Source organism: Sinocyclocheilus grahami, unplaced genomic scaffold, assembly GCF_001515645.1.
Source record: "Sinocyclocheilus grahami isolate Dianchi unplaced genomic scaffold, SAMN03320097.WGS_v1.1 scaffold118.1, whole genome shotgun sequence".
Classification (NCBI taxonomy): Eukaryota; Metazoa; Chordata; class Actinopteri; order Cypriniformes; family Cyprinidae; genus Sinocyclocheilus; species Sinocyclocheilus grahami.
Genome location: NW_015505297.1, coordinates 427,374 through 449,708, shown reverse-complemented (window position 1 = coordinate 449,708; position 22,335 = coordinate 427,374). Strand labels below are relative to the sequence as shown.

General features: G+C 37.2%; 1 protein-coding gene across 1 annotated transcript in view; it reads right to left on the bottom strand.

Annotated features, from left to right (window-relative positions):
* Nucleotides 1-22,335, bottom strand: part of LOC107589604 (A-kinase anchor protein 6-like) — a 147,596-nt gene that overhangs the window by 101,459 nt on the left and 23,802 nt on the right. Inside the window, exons 4-7 of the mRNA XM_016278096.1 lie at nt 15,502-15,753; nt 13,789-15,195; nt 6,720-6,842; nt 167-263 (exon numbers count right to left, since the gene is read on the bottom strand). Of these exons, the coding sequence (XP_016133582.1) occupies nt 167-263; nt 6,720-6,842; nt 13,789-15,195; nt 15,502-15,753 (1,879 nt within the window). The remainder of the gene's footprint in view (nt 1-166; nt 264-6,719; nt 6,843-13,788; nt 15,196-15,501; nt 15,754-22,335) is intronic.

Sequence of the window (22,335 nt, the reverse complement as noted above, 5' to 3'; positions counted from 1 at the left end):
GCTTTATCCCAGAACTCAATTCAGCAGGCCGTTCGCCATTTGTAATGTATGTGAAAAGGCGTGCGCTCGGCGCTTCAGAAGCGGTTACTTGAGGATTTATAAATTCTGAAGGTCACTATGTTAATACAAACATTAATAATAAATGTGTGGCTCGGCAGAACCGTACCTGATTTGTGGGAGGTGATGAGTTCCAGGAGCTGCCGTCCTTCCTCCAGGAGACTGTCTTTCAGAGCGCTGTGACTGTCCACGTTGAGTTTGAAACTCTACACACATATGAACACAAAAATGACATGTCAGCGCAAGGGAAATAATCTTCAAAGTTTTTTTTTCTTCTCCCCCTTCAACACTTTCTGTCCTCTTCAGATTTCCCTCTTATCTTCCATTAGAACAACTTTACACAAATGCACACAAAAAAACGTCATGGCTCATCTGCCAGGAGGATTTTATTGTTCAAGGGCTGTTCTTTCAATAGATCAAGAGCGTTAATGGGTGAATCTCATAAAAAAGAAACATCCAGGTTTAAATTTGCAATGAAATTAATAGACATTTTTTTTATATTTTAGGAAATGAAGTCTGTTTTAGTAATATTAACATTTCTGCATTGCTTTCATGAAAATTAAGCACATTTTACCCTCAAGATCAGCCATTTAGACTCCTTAGATAATAAACAGCAAGCTGTAAGCAATAAAATATTCAATAAAGCAGGATTTAAAAAAAATATCAGGAATAAAAAAAACACAGAAGGAAAAGACAAGTAAATAAAACAGAAATAAAATTACATTTTTTAATAACTAAAAGACAGCTATGACATTAAATAAGGAGCAAAAATGTGATTTTAGATTTTACACGTTCGATTTTTCTGCAAATCATAACAATATTTTGATTTTACTGTGATAGAGTATGAGTAAAAATGCAACAAAAAATAAACAAGCCAAAGATAAAAGTCTCGATTTACTCTCCATTTATTAAAGAGATTGCAATGGAACACGTGAATAATGAATATTTTATTGCCTGTGGGATGCTTTTTCATAACTCAGGAGTTCAAATGGCTTTCACATTTTTGTTTTATTTAAGAATCAACTTAGTCACAGATATTCTCTATAATTTGCTTGGAAAAATAAAGATGAAAACAAATCAATAGTTAATAGTTGACATGATGCAATAGTATAGAGCTATAAAAATGAATGTCGATAGCAGCTCAGATCATCTGACCATGAGAGAACATGATGAGAAATATTTGAGTTCATACTGATCTGATCACAATTTAATATTTTGTTGAGATCTCTTTAGAAACTGAGAATCAGGAAACTTCATTTGCCGATATTGTCTCAATTTGCTCTCCAATTAATCTCAATGCAACCAAGGAGAAATGGGACACATTAAATCAGTTTTAATGAATTTTTGATTGCTCACAGGTTGCTGTTTAAAATCATTTCTGAAGGTTCACGTGACACTGAAGACTGGAGTAATGGTGCTGAAAATTCAGCTTTGCATCACAGGAATAAACTGCATTTTAAAATATATGAAAATTGAAAATTGTTATTTCAAACTGTAATAATATTTTCACAATATTACTGCTTTTACTGTAGTTTGGATCATGTACATATATAAATGAATGTGATCATCTGATTGGGAGAAAATTTTAGGAGAAATATTTCAGAAATAGTTCATACTGATCAGATCATAATATGAGACTGTTGAGATCTTTTTAAAAGAAAATTTAAGCAAAAGTCTCAGTTTGCTCTCCAATTAATCTCAATGCAACCTAAGAGAAACAACTGAGATATGAAGGAGATCTCATGTTTCTTTCCTACGGGACACCTAACGGGACACATGAAATCAGCTTTCTTGAACATGTCGTCCGGTTTCATCCCATTAAAACAAACACTCATAAGTCACATTAAGTGCTTCAGCAAGAATGTATATAATCTCCCGCTGCGCTGTCGACACGCAACCTTTAAACACCCTTCACACACTCCTTGATCTCAAACGAGCATTATTCATACATCCTCAGAGGAATGAAGCCCATCTCTCTGTATTTGTCCAAGTCTATCCTGCCATCCGCGCAGCTGAATTATTAACAAACGACAGCCGTCCCTCTAATTCATCATCCGCGGCATAAACTAATATTCAAATGCCGTTATAAAACTGAAGCCGTTTCTCCTACAGTCGCGTCCTCCAGAAAATGACCTCGGGACTAAGCAACCGCGTTCCCGTCTTAAACCCACAATTCAGTGCGTGGCGCTCAGCGGGTGCTGTCGGGTCGGGTGCTTTCCAACTCTCAGTCATGTGTACATCTCCCAACAGGCTGCCCATTTACTCTGATGTCTCTATTCACCTTTTTTTCTCTCTAAACCACCACCAAACACTGTTCCCCCCCTACTCTCACCCTCCAGTGGGTGCGGCAGCAGTTGGGAGGAAAAAACCGTTCATGTTGATTGGTTTTGATAATACCCAGTGCTCTCGAACGGAGGGCTCTCCAATTGCTAAGTGTAATCAAAGAGTAGAGAGCATTATCCTGCATCCGCGAGGAAAGGGGGGGCCGGTGAGGGATGTGCTTTTGAAGATGTGCGGAGGTTGACGGGTGGGAACGAGGGAGGCGGTGGGCCATGCTCCCACAGGGGGCCCGCAGTTGAGGCGCCTAGAGCCATCCTCACCTTCGATTCTCATCTCCTCAGATCTCCCTCTGCCCTGTTTCATGCCATTACCAACCGTTCTGATCTGACCAGCGGCACAGAGGGCAGCGGGAGCCGCCACGGCCGTTTTCACCTTCAGCTGTCTGCCGGCCTGTCTGTCTGTCTGACAGCAAACCTGACAGAAAGATGCAACAACGTGTATACATGGGATCTGTTCTGTGAAGAGTTTCAATTTCATCCCGCTGTCACAAATGTCTGTTCATGCATGCAGACTAACATGCTACTAGTACTAATTTTGCATTATGTACTGTAAACTCTGAGCACAGTTTTCTGTATGAGTGAAATGGATTTTGATGACTATGTTTTTCAAAATGTGTAGTGTACAACCTGAGCATACTGTGTGGAGTTTGACATTACAATTCCAGTTTGTTGACATGCATAACTTGACTTTCTGAATTCAAAATTCAGTCACAACTCTATAAAAATGACTCAACAGGGACCTTGTTTTTAATTTTAGAATTACAACAATTATTTTTGTCAGCATCAGTGTTATTGTAGAATCCCTGAAATATTATTATTATAGTTTTTGTTAATATTTTGAATTAGATTTTATTTTATTTTTTTTTCCCCTTTAATTTTAGTTACATTTTTAGTAATTTTCTTAATTGTGTCAATTCAATCTATTTTATTCGTTTTAGTTTTTTTATGTTTATATAGTATTTATTCATTTTGTATTCGTTACTGTATTGTATAATTTAACGTATTTATTGTATTTTGGTTAACGTTTACTTTAAGCTTTTAATGGTGTTAATTTACTATAATAACCCTGATGATCTCTGGACAAAAAAAACATTATTTTGCATTGTAGTGCCATTTGGAAACATACTGTATTTATATCTTTGCAGTCTGACAAAATAATAATATGTCACTCTGGAAATGTAAGGTCAAAAAGAGTCTACTGCATTATGGGATATAGTATTCGATGCAGGTTGTATTGGTTGTATACTGCACATTTTGGAAAATTTGTTAATATTTTGAATTAGATTTTATTTTATTTTTTTTTCCCCTTTAATTTTAGTTACATTTTTAGTAATTTTCTTAATTGTGTCAATTCAATCTATTTTATTCGTTTTAGTTTTTTTATGTTTATATAGTATTTATTCATTTTGTATTCGTTACTGTATTGTATAATTTAACGTATTTATTGTATTTTGGTTAACGTTTACTTTAAGCTTTTAATAGTGTTAATTTACTATAATAACCCTGATGATCTCTGGACAAAAAAAAACATTATTTTGCATTGTAGTGCCATTTGGAAACATACTGTATTTATATCTTTGCAGTCTGACAAAATAATAATATGTCACTCTGGAAATGTAAGGTCAAAAAGAGTCTACTGCATTATGGGATATAGTATTCGATGCAGTGCGCTCTGGTTGTATACTGCACATTTTGGAAAATGTAAGCAGGTACCTCCGTACATCCAGAAAATGCATACTATGAACACTATACACGCAAAATCCTGTAGTAGTAGTAGTAGTATAGTACCAAACATAGGCTTACAAGTGTCGATCGCTGCACATGAAAAAAGTATGCAGTACATACTGTTAACCTTGTAAAGTCTGACATATGAAATAATAGTCAGAAAAATTTAATTTATTGAAATGGAACAGTTTATTGAAAATTTTGACAAAATCTTTAAAGAAAAAAATTATTTTGTTGAGTATCATATTTAATACATCAGGCTTTTATGGCTCCTATAGTATAATATAGGAGAATATGGAGCTTTAATCAGAAGCTCAAATTCAAAACTTTGCAATTTTGTTTAGTTGCTAATATTGGAAAAACAAAATGGCCAAAAAGTAAGATGAAATTCTTGTAATCAATGAGATCTTCATAACAGTATAACAGACTACTATATAAAATGCAACCAAAATCAGTTGTAACTCTCTATCTCCTAATAACATATCTTAGATAGAAGATATTTAAATGCTTAGTTTTATGATCAAAGCTTATGGGCAGCAAAAGATATAATGCAATGCAATGCAATACAATGATGATTGAGAGATGAAATTTTTCTGGAAGTGAAAGACTGTATATTTAAAAATACATACATTTACTAAATGTTTCAGTAGTTTTGTTAACTTATAGGAGCATACCAGCATGTAAATGACCTCTGAAATGACATGGCCACAAAACTCCAATTAACCTTTTTAAGCACGGTCCACTCCGATGTAAAAAACTGTGTGGTTTATGTACTAACTGACATATAAACAGTGTCTTTAATGTTTGTGTGTATGTTAGAAAGCAGGAGCACAGCTCAGTATTTGTGTGACTGGGGGCCTTGTTTCTGTGTCTCATTTGCCAATGGAGGCCGGTGTGTGTGTGTGTGTGTGTGTGTGTGTGTGTGTCGTTAATGTGATTCAGAGACCTGGATCCGCCACCCAGCGCAATCAATAGCTGTTTCATTTCACAATCTCTCAATGCCTTATAAAGAAAGCCCACTCCTTTTCTCTCTCTCCTCTTCTCTTCCTACCCTGCAACAGCCAACCTCCTCCTTGCGGCTCTCCCGTGGGTACCGGAAAGATCCGTGCTCAGACACACACATATATGTGCACACACACACACACACACACACGCTCCCCACCTGCCAGCTGGACTTAATGCCCAGACATTAAACCTGTGAGCACATCCTGAGAGCCCCGAACACTGGATGAGAGACGGCGAGTATGTGACCCCGCTCTCTGAATCAATAAAAATGAGTGAAGCCCCTCACTATAAAACACAATGTGATTTTCCTCCTGCAGTAGAGACGGCTGGTCACACAGACAGATGGATAAACAAACATGTCTCGCTGGTGCATGAGGTAAACATGATATGCCTCTGATACAGGTTACTAAGGGTTCCACACTCGCATTGGAAAGACAACTCATAAATGAGATCTCTTTAATATTTCAATTAATTTTCCTAGACAGCAGTGAGATTTAACGAAGGACAAATTAAGAACTTTGCTCATGTCTCCTACTTCTCAAGACCTCGTAATCTCACGGGTCACCTCTGAAGTTTTAGAAGAGATCTCATCTAGTGGTCGAGGGCAAATACAATATCAACATTTGTCTGTATAATAAAATGTTACATTATACAGATTTAGAAATAAATACATACATTCATAAGTTACGTATGATAATGTATAACGATGTCAAATTATGTGTTTATAAATAATCCATGTTCATTTAAAACACACATTTGATAATATTAAATATAATCGTATGTATTTATATTCATAAAAATATGAAATGTTTTTAACTTTGGAATAGATTAAATTTATAACTTACTGTACATTATTTATTTAAATATGCTATAACACCATATATAAAAATGTTAAATTATGTGTTTATAAATAAATTAATATACATTTATAAATTACTTTTGACAACAATATAATATAATATAATAACACATTTATATTCATAAAATACATTATTTTGGAATAGAAGACATTTACAGTAAATTATCAAATATTTCAATATTATATATTACAATATATGAAAATGTTAAATTATACATGTACATTTATCATTTATTTTTGATTTATAAGATAAGATTTATATTCTATACACACACATAGTAAGTTTATCAGAAATTTACAGTAAATTATAAATGATCTATTAAATGTAAAATTCTACTGTACAACTCTTTTTAAAAGTAAATGCAGATAAATGTATTATTAATACATTTCAAGACCAAATTATCTGAGCTGCTATATGCTTTAATTTTAATATACCTTTTTGTACATAAACAAGTGACTCATTTGTGCCTATTTTGATTCCTCCTAAGTAATTTATGGGAAACGTCAGAGACAAAGTTGATACTTAAATTAAACATGACTGACAAACATGATGAAACTATGAAAGAGCAACATCTGAGCAAAAAATCCTCCTTTAAGATTGTAAAATGAAATTTCAGTAGATTAAAACAAAGCCGTTTGAACCTTATGGGAAGCACTTCTGAGCATGGCTTCATTTGTTAACTTATGTGAGTTTTCACACACTGAAGGATATCGACGGATAGACGTTTACTCACAAGGTGAGTTTCCAGGTAGAGTTTGAGGCTGTCGATATCAGCTCTGGGTGGCGTCCAGTTGTCTGTGGTTTCTAGAGCGTCTCTCAGCCAACAGATGAACTCATCCAGTTTGCTGACAAAACCCTGCAGGAACAAACACACAGACACATCAACACGGCCAAACACAGCAAATGTGACTGCTTTGACATCAAAAGTCTCGAAACATTAAAATCTGAACAAAACCACCATGTGTTACACCCCAACACAACAAATAGGACTTCAGAAAAATAATCAAGTGTTTTGATAAGGTTTGATAAACTGATAAAAGTTTCGGAGCAAGGGATTGCATTTGTCAAAAGCACACAATGCTTAAGGGAATGTCACACAGAAGCTGCCCTTGATGTGCCTCAACTGCTTTTGCAGTGATAGGAAATGCAATGTGCTGGTGTGTAAATACTGCCATCTGTTGGACCAAAGAAACACTATATAGACACCAACAGCTGATTGTAGCTAAAACAAATACTGGAGGAACAAAAAAAACAAGAAAATTGTGTCATTATAAGGCCGTATGACATTCTTACATCCATACACAAAAAAGGAGACGTTTTACAGAATGTCCAAATTACTCTGTTCCATATAACAAAAGTAGACAGGGTGTTTCATACCTCAAAAAGGATAAAACAACCCATAATGGAGGCAGAGGGAGAACCAACTCCAGGGTAAGGCTAAAAGCAACCAAATGTACAAAAACACCATAAACCCGTCTTTTTAGGCAAGAACCAGACATGGGTGTCGTGTAGGCTAAAAAAAATGATTCATGGGAATGAATTTGTATTTAACGTGATTACAATTGAATAAAAACGTTAGAAATTGATAATTATATAACGTTTCCTTTCCACGGTTATTCAAAAAGCGAATCAATTATATATAGAAAGTGACATCACTAACATTGATCTATAGCGAGTTTAAGCACTCTCAAAACTATTGTTATAATCACTGAAGCTGTATACACTGTTTAAATGAATCTCTTACTTTCATTGTACATATACATCTGCGCTTTGTTGTTTATGATGAGAGAATTCGCGAGAGTCTGGGGAATCGCCCCCTACACCCTTAAATAGGGCACTATTTGAGGGAACAGCCATTTTTAGTGGTGTCCGAAACCATAGTGGACGTTCTCGAGTGCACTCATTCAATCCCACAATGCACTGCAAAAACGAGTGTACAACTGGTGCATACTCAACGGCTAGAGAATACCCATAATGCACCGTGAGAGTCACGCCCAAATAAATTCCCGCACATAGCCAGAAGATGGCGCCTGCAGCTGAATAATCAATCCGTTCATTTTTACAAAGCGCTCATCCATGGCGTACAGCATAATGTACAACACGGGTATAAATTCATTGTAAATTGATTATTAAATTGTTTGATTAGGGTTTATTCATAATTTCCGTGACAGAGTTCAAGATAAATCCTTACTACTGGAACTGCTAGTTTGCTAGTTTCAAACGATTAATAAACAGCAAGCACAAACTATGCAAAAGCGGATAATCAACCCGTTCATTTTTACAACGCGCTCATCCATGGCGTACAGCATAATGTAAAACACGGGTATAAATTCATTGTAAATTGATTATTAAATTGTTTGATTAGGGTTTATTCATAATTTCCGTGACAGAGTTCAAGATAAATCCTTACTACTGGAACTGCTAGTTTGCTAGTTTCAAACGATTAATAAACAGCAAGCACAAACTATGCAAAAGCGGCATTCCTTCCGGTGCACTCAGTGTCCGAATTCACTACTCGTTTTCATTCACTCCTTCTAGTGAACTGAATTAGTGACCTAATGTAGGGAATAGTGAATGAGGGTATAGGGGGCGATTTCGGACACAGCCCGGAATTCAGTACGAGAACGCGCACACTCAACAAAACTGATGAGTTTAAACGATGACTCATCTGAACGCTTCTGATTGGCCATTGCAATCCTAAGCTCAACAGATTTGTGTGTGATTGGTTAAAATACACAACACTGTAAAAACGCCTAAAATGAAATACGGTGCAACATGAGCAGACACTGTCTATTCATATTCACTTTGTTAGCAACAGACTTAATAGATTTAATTTGTTTGTGCAGGGGCATTTTTGTCCAATTTAGTGGCAAGTCCCAGGGGCCAGGGCAAAGCGAAGCCTTACACACGCTCCGCCTATGAGTCTATATTAGTATCTATAGCTAGCTTTGTGTGAGGAACCGGCCAACATTTTTGTTGTTATTCACTGAAAACCTTCCACCTCTGCCACAGCTCTCAAATCTGTTTCATAAGACTTCAGAAGTCATATGGACTGTCTTTATTATACTTTTATGGTACTATTGTGTTATCTTTGGTGCTCAACAGCACTCATTTGAGCAGTTTGAACATTCTTCTGCATATGGAAGAAAAAGTATGAAATGAAGGTGAGCTAAATGATGACATTTTCAGGTGAACTATTCCTTCAAGTCTGTGGTTAACCAGAGGGTGAATGACGAGGATCTGAGCTCTAATTAGAGTGACAAATATGCTGGTCTTCTCATGTTTCGATGTCATACGCCCAAACAGATCAAATACCATTTCATAAAGTCTCTAATGATCCATCTGAATGTAATATGAGAACATCTCGCCCTTTCTCTAAGGCAGCTCCTACTGCTCATTATCAAATGACCGCGAAAATCAAAGATATTGATACAAATGACCTCTCCGCAGACGCTGGCTAAAAATCCCATAATTTATCGACTGCTTGGCCTTCACCAGTAGAAAAGCTTTGAAGTGGGTGAGACTGGCTGTGCTTTCAAAGCTAAATGCTGGAGAGGAATCAGATCTGCCATTTCAGATCTCAGAATAAGGCCCGAATGCATCTCCTACTGGTTTATTGTCTGTATTGCTGAACAGATCAGCTGGGCCTGGTTTTGGTCTGGCAGACTGTCTTGGTCAAGCTGGCCAAAGCTGGTAGATTAATTTTATGTTGAAAGAAATCCCTCAAACTATCGCATATCTCTCCAGCTCTGCTGTAATACGGTACATCATCATATAGACCAAAGGAATTCTGTGAAATTGTGGCAGTCGATGGAGATCAATAGATACTGCCGCTAAATTATTCCCCTGGCAGGGTCGCCGTGCAATTCGCTCTCATCTTGTGCACTGATAAAGCTCTCAGAGCAGATGAATATGTAGCCGCTGGTCACGGCATTAACTGAGCTTGTCACCAGACCTGTTTGTGAGTGTATTACAGAGGGAGGAAGAGAAAATGAGACACGACTCCATGCCCCAGAGAAAGAAAAAGAAAGAGACAGACAGAGAGAGAGAGTGAGTGAGAGAGTGCTAATGGGCAAGAGCAGATGGTTGCTGCCAAATTCATATTTGAATTGGACAATCTCAGAAACCAACCACTGCTTTCACCATATTCAATACGTACAAGAATTGTTCACCCAAAATTATTTAATCACCTTAATGTTGTATGTCTGCTTTTATCAGCATATTCACGATGTCTGTTTATATGCATTAAATTATATGCATAAATAGGAATCATGATGTCATTTCAAACATGCATGCTGTTTTTGTTTTTTTTCAATGGAATGCATAAGGAGAATATTTGGAGAACAATCACACAGCTATAAATACCGGTAATAATAATAATAAATAAATAAAATTAAAAACAATTGCATTGCTTGACATGAAAATCTCACCATGAAAAATAGGCTTCATTTTCTATATGCCAAAAATAAATAAATAAACATTATATATGTATATAGTCTTAAACATAGGCATAATTTTTTATACCTAATATAATAATTTACATATATAAATATAATAATATAAATGTATATTATATAATACAAGAAAAATTATCATGATTCACTGCCCTCTGCAGCAGTTCTCAAATCAAATTCCATTGGGGGGGAAAATCAGTTGTTAAAGTGTGTGTGTGTGTGTGTGTGTGTGTGTGTGTGTGTGTGTGTGTGTGTGTGTGCGTGTCTATATGTGTGTGAATATACATTACCATAACTGGCACCAAAAATAAAAACTTAAAGACAAAGATATGCAAAGAATGTCAAGGTGGGGGGAGACAGAAGAGACAGAGAGAGAGAGAGAGACAGAAAAAGACAAGAAGAAGGGGAAGATGAGTTGGTGGCGTCACACATGACTAGGCCCATGAGACGCCCCCAAGAAGAGGCTTCAGCTGCCAGCTGTCTGTTGCCATGAGAATGAAGTCATCTCCAGCGGCTGAATACTAATGTAATCAATCACCTCCTCCTGTGACACGCATCATCTCAGGTGGATGTGGCTGCCTACCTCCACCCGCTCCAGTAAACTTACTGCACACATGCGCACACATTCACACACCTGCACTGGAATCAAAGGAAGGATTACAGCTGAAAACTTTTGAGGGCATCCTTCCCTTCACTAGTCATTCACCTCCATCAGATTGGCATGATTGCCGTTGATACTGTTCATAAGACATGAGGACTGTTATAAAGTAGCCTTCAAATGTGCTTCCTACGCTGTAAGGATTGATCTGCTTGGATGAAACAGAAGACTGAATGTGCAGGTGATAAAATATGAACTAGTGTGAACTGAAAGAATTCCAGTGGACGATATAAAGTCATGACACTGGCCGAAATGTGTCTAATGTTATTGCTCATTCTAAATCAGTGGCCATTTACATAAAATGAGCCTCTGTGTTAAGACTGTGTTTTAAGAGCTAGTCTGACCAACTAACAGTAAGCCAATCTACATTTTAATGTAATGTAATGTAACTGACCCCCAAAAAAAGTTTTGATCTTAAAGAAATAAAACAGATGTCTAACTTATAAGACTAGTCTAAGCATTTTATGTAACCGGCCATAGAATGAAAGCACAAAATATTGAACGCACACAGTATAACCAACCACAGCAGTTATAGTACTAATGCAAACCCTTAATATATTAATAGGACACCTCCTTGAAACAGTGCAAAAATCTTTAGATCATTTGGCTTAATTTCATTCTTTTTTTAAGATAATAATGGCAGATGTCAAATTACTTAATTAATAGATTAATTTCTATTGTCTTTTGGGTACTTTGCTCTTCTTTTTCTTTTTTTTACCAAAGCATCAAAAGTTGCAAAAAATGGTTTGCATCTAAATTATATTGTAAAAAAAAAAAAAAAAAACTTGATTTGATGCACTCATTATTCTCTCATTTTCATAAACACACACACACACACACACACACACAAACTAATTTATATTAATTTAGGTTTCTGGTGTTCTGATGGTGTTCTTGATGTGAATTTCCATTTGACCACCAGATGGCGATAGTACGCTACTATGTCTCTAAGGCAGTAAACCAAACAGTAGAACTAATCTCATGGTCAACAGTCAGGAATTAAAAAATGTTTATGCTTTAATCTTTATAAGTTAATTAATATGCATTATTCCATGATAAACATTTCAAACAGTAGTAAGCCACAATGTCACATTGTGCTGACCTCACTAGTTTGTCTCATGATGTTGCATTTAAGTGGCATTCAGTTTAGTGTTATAGTTGGGTCCTATGGCAACATGTGTGTTCCTTAATTGCTGTAAATAAAACCATCTGCTAAATTAATAAAATGTACATTCAAATTTGCATGTTTAATATGCATCTTTAATCCATGTATATATTTTTTTCATGCATCACACAATAGCTAAAGATCCATTGCATTGTAGGATACAGTATTACCTGCAGTAATTCTGTTGCATACTGCTCATTTCAGCAAATGTACTAGGTCATCAGGGTATTTCAGTGCATTCAGAAAATTTGCATACTGTGCATAGTGTACATAATATAGTTCAGCAATAGTAAGAGTACTGTAGTATGCTATTCTGCACATAGCCCATAAGAAAGTGTAGAACTTTGGGTTTCCTCAAGCACCCGGGTCCTTTATAAACATGACTGCATGTTCTTAATTACACAGCTAATCATTTAATTACAGACTTGGGACTGAAGAGAGGTTGTCGAGAAGTGCAATCCTGTTAATTAAGCTTTGGATATTAGCAAAAGGCTGAGGTGGCTTGTTATTTCATTACCGCTTTAGTTATCAGCTGTTTTTAATATCTGCTTAGTGTAGTGACACATATTAGCTGCCGCCTCTATGTGAATGAGGATTAAGGCATACAAATGGCTTCCTTAAAGATTAGGCCTATATCCCTTTCAAATTAAATCGGAAATGTAGAACTGTGATAAATGTAAGTTTAGAGGGCTAGCATTAACACTTGGTTGCTCATTTAGATTTGTTGAGTGATTGGCTATGGAACTAACACACTACTCTTACTATTTTTGCAATATATAACATGTATACTAGGACGACCTGCTACATTTGCCAAAATGAGCAGTATACAGGAAGAGTACACTGGACAGAATAGTGTAACCCACAATCCAACTGTAACATACCATGAAACATGTTTATCATAGAATGCCTACAGTTTAACCTACTATTAAAAACAGTATCCAGTTTGCAGTACATACTGCACAGTATGCCATATACTAACAGTATATACTGCATTCAGTTTATATGTCACAATATACAGTATATATATGGAACAGTTTAAAGCATATACTGCACAGTATTAGTATTCAGTATTTATGATACTATACAGTATGTACTGCACAGAATTCATTATACTGAACATACAACACTATATCCGGTTATATACGACTGTATAACAAATATATGGAACAGTATAAAATATATACTGCACAGTATTCAGGAAACCGTACATATGCCAGAGTACAAAGAATATACTGCACAGTATTAGTATATAGTACAGAAGGCACAGTATATATGGAACAGTATGAAGTACATTCAAAATAGTTCACTCTATACTGGCCTGCATTCATCATACTTTATATACAACAGTATTCAGTTTCATAAGCCACAGTATACAGTACATATGAAACAATTATACACAGTATATATGGAACAGTATACAGCATACACTGCACAGTATTCAATAAGTAGTAAGCTAGTATTCGATTTCAAAAACAGTTGGAAAAGTTATTCAAGAATACTGTGCCAAAAAGCAGAAATCTCTTACCTCTATCTTTGCCCAGACATCATGGTAGTTCTCTTGGTGCTGAATATCTGCTAGTAGTTGCTGTATCAAGGGTGTGCACTGAAACATCATCTTTGGTGCATTGGGCCGACCAGCCGATATATTTCTACCCCTGGATTCTGGTGTGCTTCGCGCCCCCTCGTCCTCGGACAACAGGTCGCTGAGTGGGCCAGACTCGATGCTGTCATCCAGGGAAGGTGCCACGTCGCTCGAGGAGGTAGGTGAAAAGCGGCCGGCTCGGGAGGGCTTCTTATAGGGGTGAAGCAAAAGGAGATCACTGCTGCTCTCCCAATCAGCGTTGACCTCAGTGAGCTCCCAGTCATCCACATCCTGGATGGACTCTTGCAGGCCCCTTTGTGGTAAAGCCTGAGCGAGGCTTTCCAGCTTCAATGCCAACATCTCTGTCTTTTTCAGCTGGGCGGGAAGAGCAAGGAACTCATCCGAACCATACCAGTGTTCTTTGGAGCTCCCCGATGCGTTGGAGATGCACAAGGCATTCTGGTTCACGATCCAGAGAGAACCTGTGGTGGGAGCTTGATCGTCTGGGCTGGATGACATTTCCCGCTGGTCAGGGTCTGAGATGTCCTCTCCTGAAGATGGTGGTGGGCTGGAAGTGTCACTGTAAGCCTGCTTGGCTTTGGAGTGCATAGTCTTGAAGTTTGTCAAGTGCTTCTGTGTGTGGAATCCCTGCACAGCCTCTGCTGAGCGTCTCTCCAGCGGAACTTCAGTGGACACAGATGGTCTCTTGAGACTCATCTGCAAGATCCCTCCATTCACGGCATGGAGACTCTCGTAGGACTGACTCCCATTGCCTGGATAAACTGATTCCAGCTCCAGCCAGAACTTCGAGCGATCCGGTGTATCCAGAAGGGAGGGTGTGCTTCTGCTCAAGTCAGCCTGGTACTGGAGAGGCGAAGACCTAGTGCACCTTGTGTCCCCATCACCCTTCAGATACATGGGCTTTTTAGGCAAAGGCTGTGTGGGAGAGACGTCACTCTTAAAGCCACCTTGAAGAGGGCGTTTGGAAAGGCCAAAGCCACTATCTCCCTGCATTGCTGAATCTGGTGCACTTTCTTCTTTAGTGGGGCCACTGATTGTCTCTTGAGGTTCCTGGGTGGGGGTAACAGACTCTTCTGCAGGTGGAGATGACACCTGATTTTGTCTAGAGGCTGCAATGTTGAGGAGATCCACACTCTGAAGCAGTTCTGGAAAGTCTTGCTCCAACTCGGGATAAAGGGAGCGTGGCCCTCGACCTTCGGGGTCATCAATGGGGCTGTAGTCGCTCAGTTCATAAGCAGTGATGCCGCAGTCCAAGGAGAAGTAGTCCTTACTGCATTTAATGGTGAGTTGGCCAGAGTCGTCCACTTCTGTCAAAGCGTCCAGCCGAGTCTAAAGATGACCGAGATCACAAAAACAGGCTCATTTGCAAACTCAAATTTAAAATTTAATCAAATCTATCCTATGCTAAAAGAATTGGACTAAGATAAGCAAGTACACCATACTGCAAGTGTCTACTAGAAAAGCATGTGTGCTAGAGTTATCTAGTCTGAATGTCTTTGGTGAAGTGTATATCAAATGAGTTTATGGTACACTCCCAGCAGAACTTTCTGTCTTTGTAAATTATTTTTGGATGTACCCTGAGCAAGGGATGTTTAGGTGATTTAATTTAGATGATGTTTTGGAGATGTATCTGACCTCATCATGATCCTGGCTGAAGGCTTGCAGTATGTCAGTCTGGCGGGTGTAGTTGCCGTTGGAGTCCTGGAGGCCCTGGAGAAGCCTCTCTTTCAGAACCAACACGGACACTCGCAACTGGTGCCAGAGGAGCTGCACGCTCCTGATGTCCACTATGATGTTCACTGAGTAGGACAGGAGCTTCAGGGAGAACTCTGTCTCCAACAGTGCGTGGATCTGCTCGACATGATCAGATATGTCTTCACAGATGTCCTATCAGACAGACAAATGCACAGACAGTCAACAGATATTATGATCTGCAATTTTATGCATGAAATTACACATCATATGATGGCACTGGATTCATACAGCTCTTTGGAAATACACCATTTCTGAAGATGTGGCTTTCTCAACTACTTCCTCCTATGCTAAAATACCTATTTCCATCAGCAATCCCGAACCCACTTGATATTAAAGAAACACCCTCTAAAGACTTTTTAGATAGAAGACGTATAATGTTCCGACAAAACAGTTCATATAAATTATAATTCATGAGATAGAGCAAAAAGAGCAGGACATGAGTAGCAAGTACTTTGTAATTCTCTGAAAGAAGAGATATTTTTTCCAGAATCACGGCTCACTGAAGCAAAGATTGAATTACTCAACAAGATATATCTGCATCATGCATATCAAATACCATTATTATGGTTGCTGATAAAAACAGCTCAGATTTCAAGGCCTTTCTACAGTTTTATAATTTAGTATTGTTTTGATAAAAGGAACTAAACTTCAGTCAAGTGAAGACTACTTGTCATGCACCTACCTTCAACCAGGCACTAGTGAAACGACATCACTATGTTATGTATCCATGTAAGAGGAAATGGAGGGACATTTGAGTCATTTTCACATGACAGATGCATAATACAGAGGAGATCTCAGAATATACCAAAGAGCACCACACTGACCATGTGGTTTTCCCAGTAAATTACTTCTGATTATGTCTTTCATGACATACTGTATGCACTACTGTTTAAAATGTAGGTACATACCATACAGTGCTGTAGTGCTTCTTGATATTTTTAAGATTTTACAATGATTTCACTGGGATCTTATTGGGATATATAATATCATTATAGTTGCTAACAAGTTCCTTGCAGCATCTGGTTTATCTGATGTGAAAATCACAACAGCAAAGAGCACATTTACGACCGTGGGTTACTGGGTCTAGGGGGCTTTTCTTTTACTGTCACTGTGGTTCAAATCATAAATCAAGCAGCCAGGGACTGATATTAAAAGGCTAGTTTCAGAAGCAGTAGCTAATTTCAGAAAATTAGATCACAAAACAGAATAAGATGAGATGGTGTAGATACACTACATAGCAACTGCACATTGAAAGAGACCCCCAAAAAGTATTTGGACACTTAAGTCTCAACTTAATAATGTCTGAATTAGAGGTCTGAACCGTGGGACCCGACCAGACTTTTTGCGCCGCGGGATTCAATTCCCGAATAAAACGCGGTAGCGGTCGGTAACTCTGGTGTAATTTGAACGGGAGCGGGTGGTCTAACAATATCCCGTTCCCGACATCCATTCAGAACAGCATATCTGCTCTTTATTCTTATTGACCACCTGTACAGCCTGCACTCAGACTGTTATGCACACGCTGCACGCATGCTTTCTGCGTCATGCATTTTATTTGCGGGGTCTGTGCTCAGCATGTGCATAATGATACTCAGAGCAGGCTGTACCTGTAGTAAATATACGGCCCTCAGACAGAACAGGCAGGCTGTCGATGAGTGACAGAGCAGAATTAGGATGGAGCAAAGCTCTCTCTCTCTCTGCGACACTCTCTCACTATTGTGTTGTAAATGTTAAACAAATTGTATCCTGACAAGACGAATACAAATAAGAAATACAATTTTTGTACAACATTTTTATTTTCTCTGACACTTTTTTTCCTACTATGTTGCATAAAATATCAAACAAATTTCGTGTCTTAAGATAATTCATATAAATTAAAGTCAAAGTCAATAAATTCAAGACTCTTGACTAGATGAATAAAATAACACAATTTTGTGCAGACTACACTTTTATTTGTTAGCCTATCTCTCTTTCTTTCAGTAGAGGAAATTTAAATGTGAGATTCTGGAAACGAGATCTAAATTTAGCGGGAACGGTCGTTTTTTCTAAAATGATTCTAAGCGGACAGCGGATGAACGAAGAGTGAATATATAGAGGGAGCGGGTGGGTTCGGAATATAACCTTGTGGGAGCGGGACTAAAAAAATTGTCCCGTGCAGACCTCTAGTCTAAATGTAATTTATTGTATTAGATAACGATTGTATGTAAAGTCAGATAACAATTGCATATTTCTCACCAAGTAATGCAATGAGATTAATATTTTTTAAAGTGTACCTTAAGTGTCCAAATACAGTTTGGGTCCACTTTATATAGTTGGATCATGTTATGTTCCCTCCCCCAGCCTGTGTAAGTCAGGAGGCTCAGCTGCTAGCAAAGTCTGACAGTTGTCTCATCTCATCCAAACTTTAAACATCGTCATTTATAAAAACTTTTAATTCAGGAGGCAAAAGAGGGCCCTTAATGGGTTAGCTCCTGCGTACCTAACTAGTCTTCTACCACGCTACAATCCATCTCTGCCATATGTACATTAACTGACAGTCACCACTGATAAGCTACCACTAAATATTGTAGAAACTTCATTTGCTGTAAAGTTGCTTTGCAATGATTTGTATCGTGAAAAGCGCTGTACAAATAAACTTGAAACTTGAAAAAGAGGGCATGTTTCCAAGGACATAAACTGAACCTTCCTTTTCAAACATTTTTGTCACTTTGATATTATTGCAATTGCATCATAAAAACTAAACTAAACTAAACAAATAAAGTACAATTAAATAAATAGTATTTGTATTTAATTGCATTAAATTTTAAAAATAATCTGTCCAAGTGGCAACTGCATCTTTGACATCACTGTGAAAAACAAACTAGTTCAGTATTTTGTCCAAAACGTGAAAATGTCAGAACCTAAAAAGCACTGAGACAATTAAGAGAAAGGTGAGAGAGAATATAGTTCACAGGACCATTTATGGGGCACGGCAGACATGCCAAAACAACTGCAGCTCATGGTCAACACAGCAGCAGAGTTGCGGCCAGCAGCATCTTTGATACGGTGTAGCACACTCCCTAAAATAACACGGCACCACTAAATGTAGGTCAGACATGCCTCCAAAATGCACTCCTGCCTCGCTGGCTCAAAAACAAACAGTAGAGTGCAAGCTGCCCATGTTACAGGAGTCATAGATCACCTACTGCAGCACACATACTATAATACATGATGGCTTAACCAAACCAAATGGTTCTCTGAAGATTGTGTCAAGATAAGAATCACATCAAAAAGATTCAAATATTGAATTCATGAGATACTAAGGTGATATAGTGGAAGAACTATTTTAGTTCAAACATTAAATGGCTGATGAACAAACCATTTACAGTTACACTAAGCATTTACAAACTTAAAACATATCAGGGTTTATGTTTGACTCTTTCCAATTATTCAAATGACACTAACTGATTCTCATTGGTCAACTGCAGCAGTATAATGACCACAAAAATATTTAATTGATTGCTTCAATTTCTTACATAGCTGTGCAGGTTTCATGTCTCTCATATCACTCCGTGGTATGCTTTTCCCCACTCAAATCAATATTTTATGTCCCGTTTTCCAAGGTCAATGTCACAAAATAAATCTTTCAGGGTCACACAAGACCCTGATCACCCACAGTCTTTATTTTGTGACACTGACCAGTTAACTGTATGCATACACCAGTTCATGTACACCAAGAAAGATTTTTTGTTTCAAAGAAATGCACACAATTCAATAAGAATATTAAGTAGCACAACTATTTTAATCACTAATAATAATAACAACAATAATAAATGTGTCTTGAGCAGCAAATCAGCATATTAGAATGATTTCTGAAGGAACATGTGACACTGAAGACTGGAGTAATGATGCTGACAATTCAGCTTTGATCACAGGAATAATAGAAAGCAGTTCAGATTATAATAATATTTCACAATATTACCATTTTATTGTGTTTTTGATCAAATAAATGCCGCCTTAGTGAGCATAAAAGACTTCTTTCAAACATCTTCTTCCCAAACTTTTGAAGAGTAGTGTACCATGATTACACCATAGTACAAAAAATCTTGGTAGTACCATGGTACTTTTGGGTACTTTTTTATCACTGGCCTGTGAATGTTTTAAGCGCGCCACAGCTGCCCTGACAATACCATGTGACCTCTGATGACACAAGCACATGGACGCATACAGACACTGTTTTCAATAAAAGTTCTTCCTTTTACAAATGCAAAATAATAAATAAACATTTTCCTACAAAATACACCCTAAAATGTGCAATAAGCAACACGAAACACAAAGCCAGCCGACTCAATTATCCATAAAAGAAACACAGCCACTCGACTTCACATACTAACAATATTTCAAACAATCTCCACAATGTCAACACATCAGAGGCTTCCTGTTAGAAATATATTTGAGCATGTCAGTCGATCCCTCCTCTTACCTGCTCGCTGGCTGATGTAAAACACGATGAATCAAAGAGAATGAAGTCAGAGATTGGTTTAGTGTGCTCTGCGCTGATGTGTGTCAGATCTGATGTCAGATGTGACAGCTCTGAGTGCTTGTGCTGCCTGATATGCTGTCGTTCTCTCTCTCTGTATCTCTTCCTCACTCACTTCACTGGCCTATTTCTTCTATTCTGTCTTTATCTCTGGAGGAGGGGTTTGGTCTCACCAAACCGAGGGGCTATTTTGGGACCTGACCTCTCCCTCCCTCCAGCAGCCCTTGTGCTGCTCTCACTTTGTCTGGCCCACCGGCACGGGCAGCTGCTGCGGGGGGAATAACATGGGGGTCTGAGGTGTAACTGGAGATGCTAAGGTCACAGCACATATTGGGGCTTCCAAATTGACATTAACATCAACAAGGCTAGTACATTACATTGTAAAGTATAATACAACCTATATGTGCAAAGTGGCAAAAAATGAGGTTAATTTACTGCTGTGTTAAGGATTTGCATACTAAAATGCTTCATAATGCAAATCAATGTGTTTAGCACAGTAGGTTTTAAGCAAATGCATCACAAACATGTGCATTTGCATTTTTACCTATGAATTTGAAACACTGAAAACATAAATATTAAAATAATATTAATCTCTCAGAAGATGCAAAAGATTTTTTGAAAACTACAAGAAGTATGCTGTTCCGACGCAGCATTGACACACCATTCGTTTAAAAAAAATTATTAAATGTAACAGGATAAATAAATACAGAAAAAATGAAATGTTTTAAACATTGGCATCATGGAAATAGCATGGTATTTGATGAAGAACCTTGGAAAAAACCATGTATGTGTTAATCATACACTACCGTTCAAATGTTTGGGTTCATTAAGATTTTGTTGAAAGAAATACTTCCTAATCCAGCAAGGATGCATTCAATTTATAAAAAGTGACACTAAATACATTTATAATGTTACAGAACATTTCTATTTCAAATAAATGCCGTTCTTTTGAATTTTCTATTCATCAACATATGAAGCACTACAACTGTTTTCAACATTGATAATAATAAGAAATGGTTTTTTTTTTTGGAGCATCAAATCAGCGTATTACATTGATATCTGAAGGATCATGTGACACTGAAGAGTAATGATGCTGAAAATTCAGCTTTGCTCACAGGAATAAATGACACCAAATATATTCAAATAGAAAAGTTATTTTAAATTGTAATAATATTTCAGAATATTATGCTATCAAATAAATACAGTCTTGGTAAGTCTTCTTTCAAAGACATTAAAAAAATCTTACCGACCCCAAATTTTTGACCCATGATATATAGCTTTAAGTACAATGGTATTAGCATTTGATGCTTCAAAAGAAACATGGTACTGCAACAGTAATGTTTTGTAAGAAAATAACAACAGAATCTTTATTCAAGGGCTATTAAATGTTTCTTGAGCAGCAAATCAGCATATTAGAATGATTTCTGAAGGATCATGTGATAATTAAGACTGGAGTAATTATGCTGAAAATTCAGCTTTGCATCACAGCAACACATTATATTTTAAAATTATTTTATAAAATAAATAAAAATTATTTCAATTTTTAATAATATTTCACAATATTACTGTTTTTATTGTGCTTTTGATCAAATAAATGCAGCCTTGGTAAGCATGAGAAATAATTCTTAAAAAAATCTTTAAAACATCACTAGAGTAATATTTTATAAGAGAATAACAACAGAATCTTTATTCAAGGGCTATAAAAACTAACTCAACTAGCTAGTAAAACGTTGCCATAATTAACTAACAGGCCCAAACAGAATCTATAAACTTTAATTCTACCAAATAGATTTAAAAATGGGAGTACTGCAATCTAGTTGAAAATTAATCATTTTAGACAAAATATTCCATAAACAAGCATGCAAAAAGTGCAGAGCTTTGTAAATGAGTTTTCTATTATGACCTTGCAATAGAAATTATATAAAAACACTGCAATATGCAAATGGCACAAAATGTGAAGTTCTTTAGCATATCTGCAAATCAGAAATCCGCAGACCATACAACCCACTGTACATCCTTCTCTCTCTGTAGATGAGGCTGAATTCTCTGGATTCTCCACAGTACTAAGATTACATCACTCCAAATACATGCCCACGTGAACTGATCTGGTCTCAACTGGGTAAAAATACAGACATGAGAAACATGGGTGTGTCTGCATGTGTGTGTGTGTGTGTGTGTGTGTGTGTGTGTGTGTG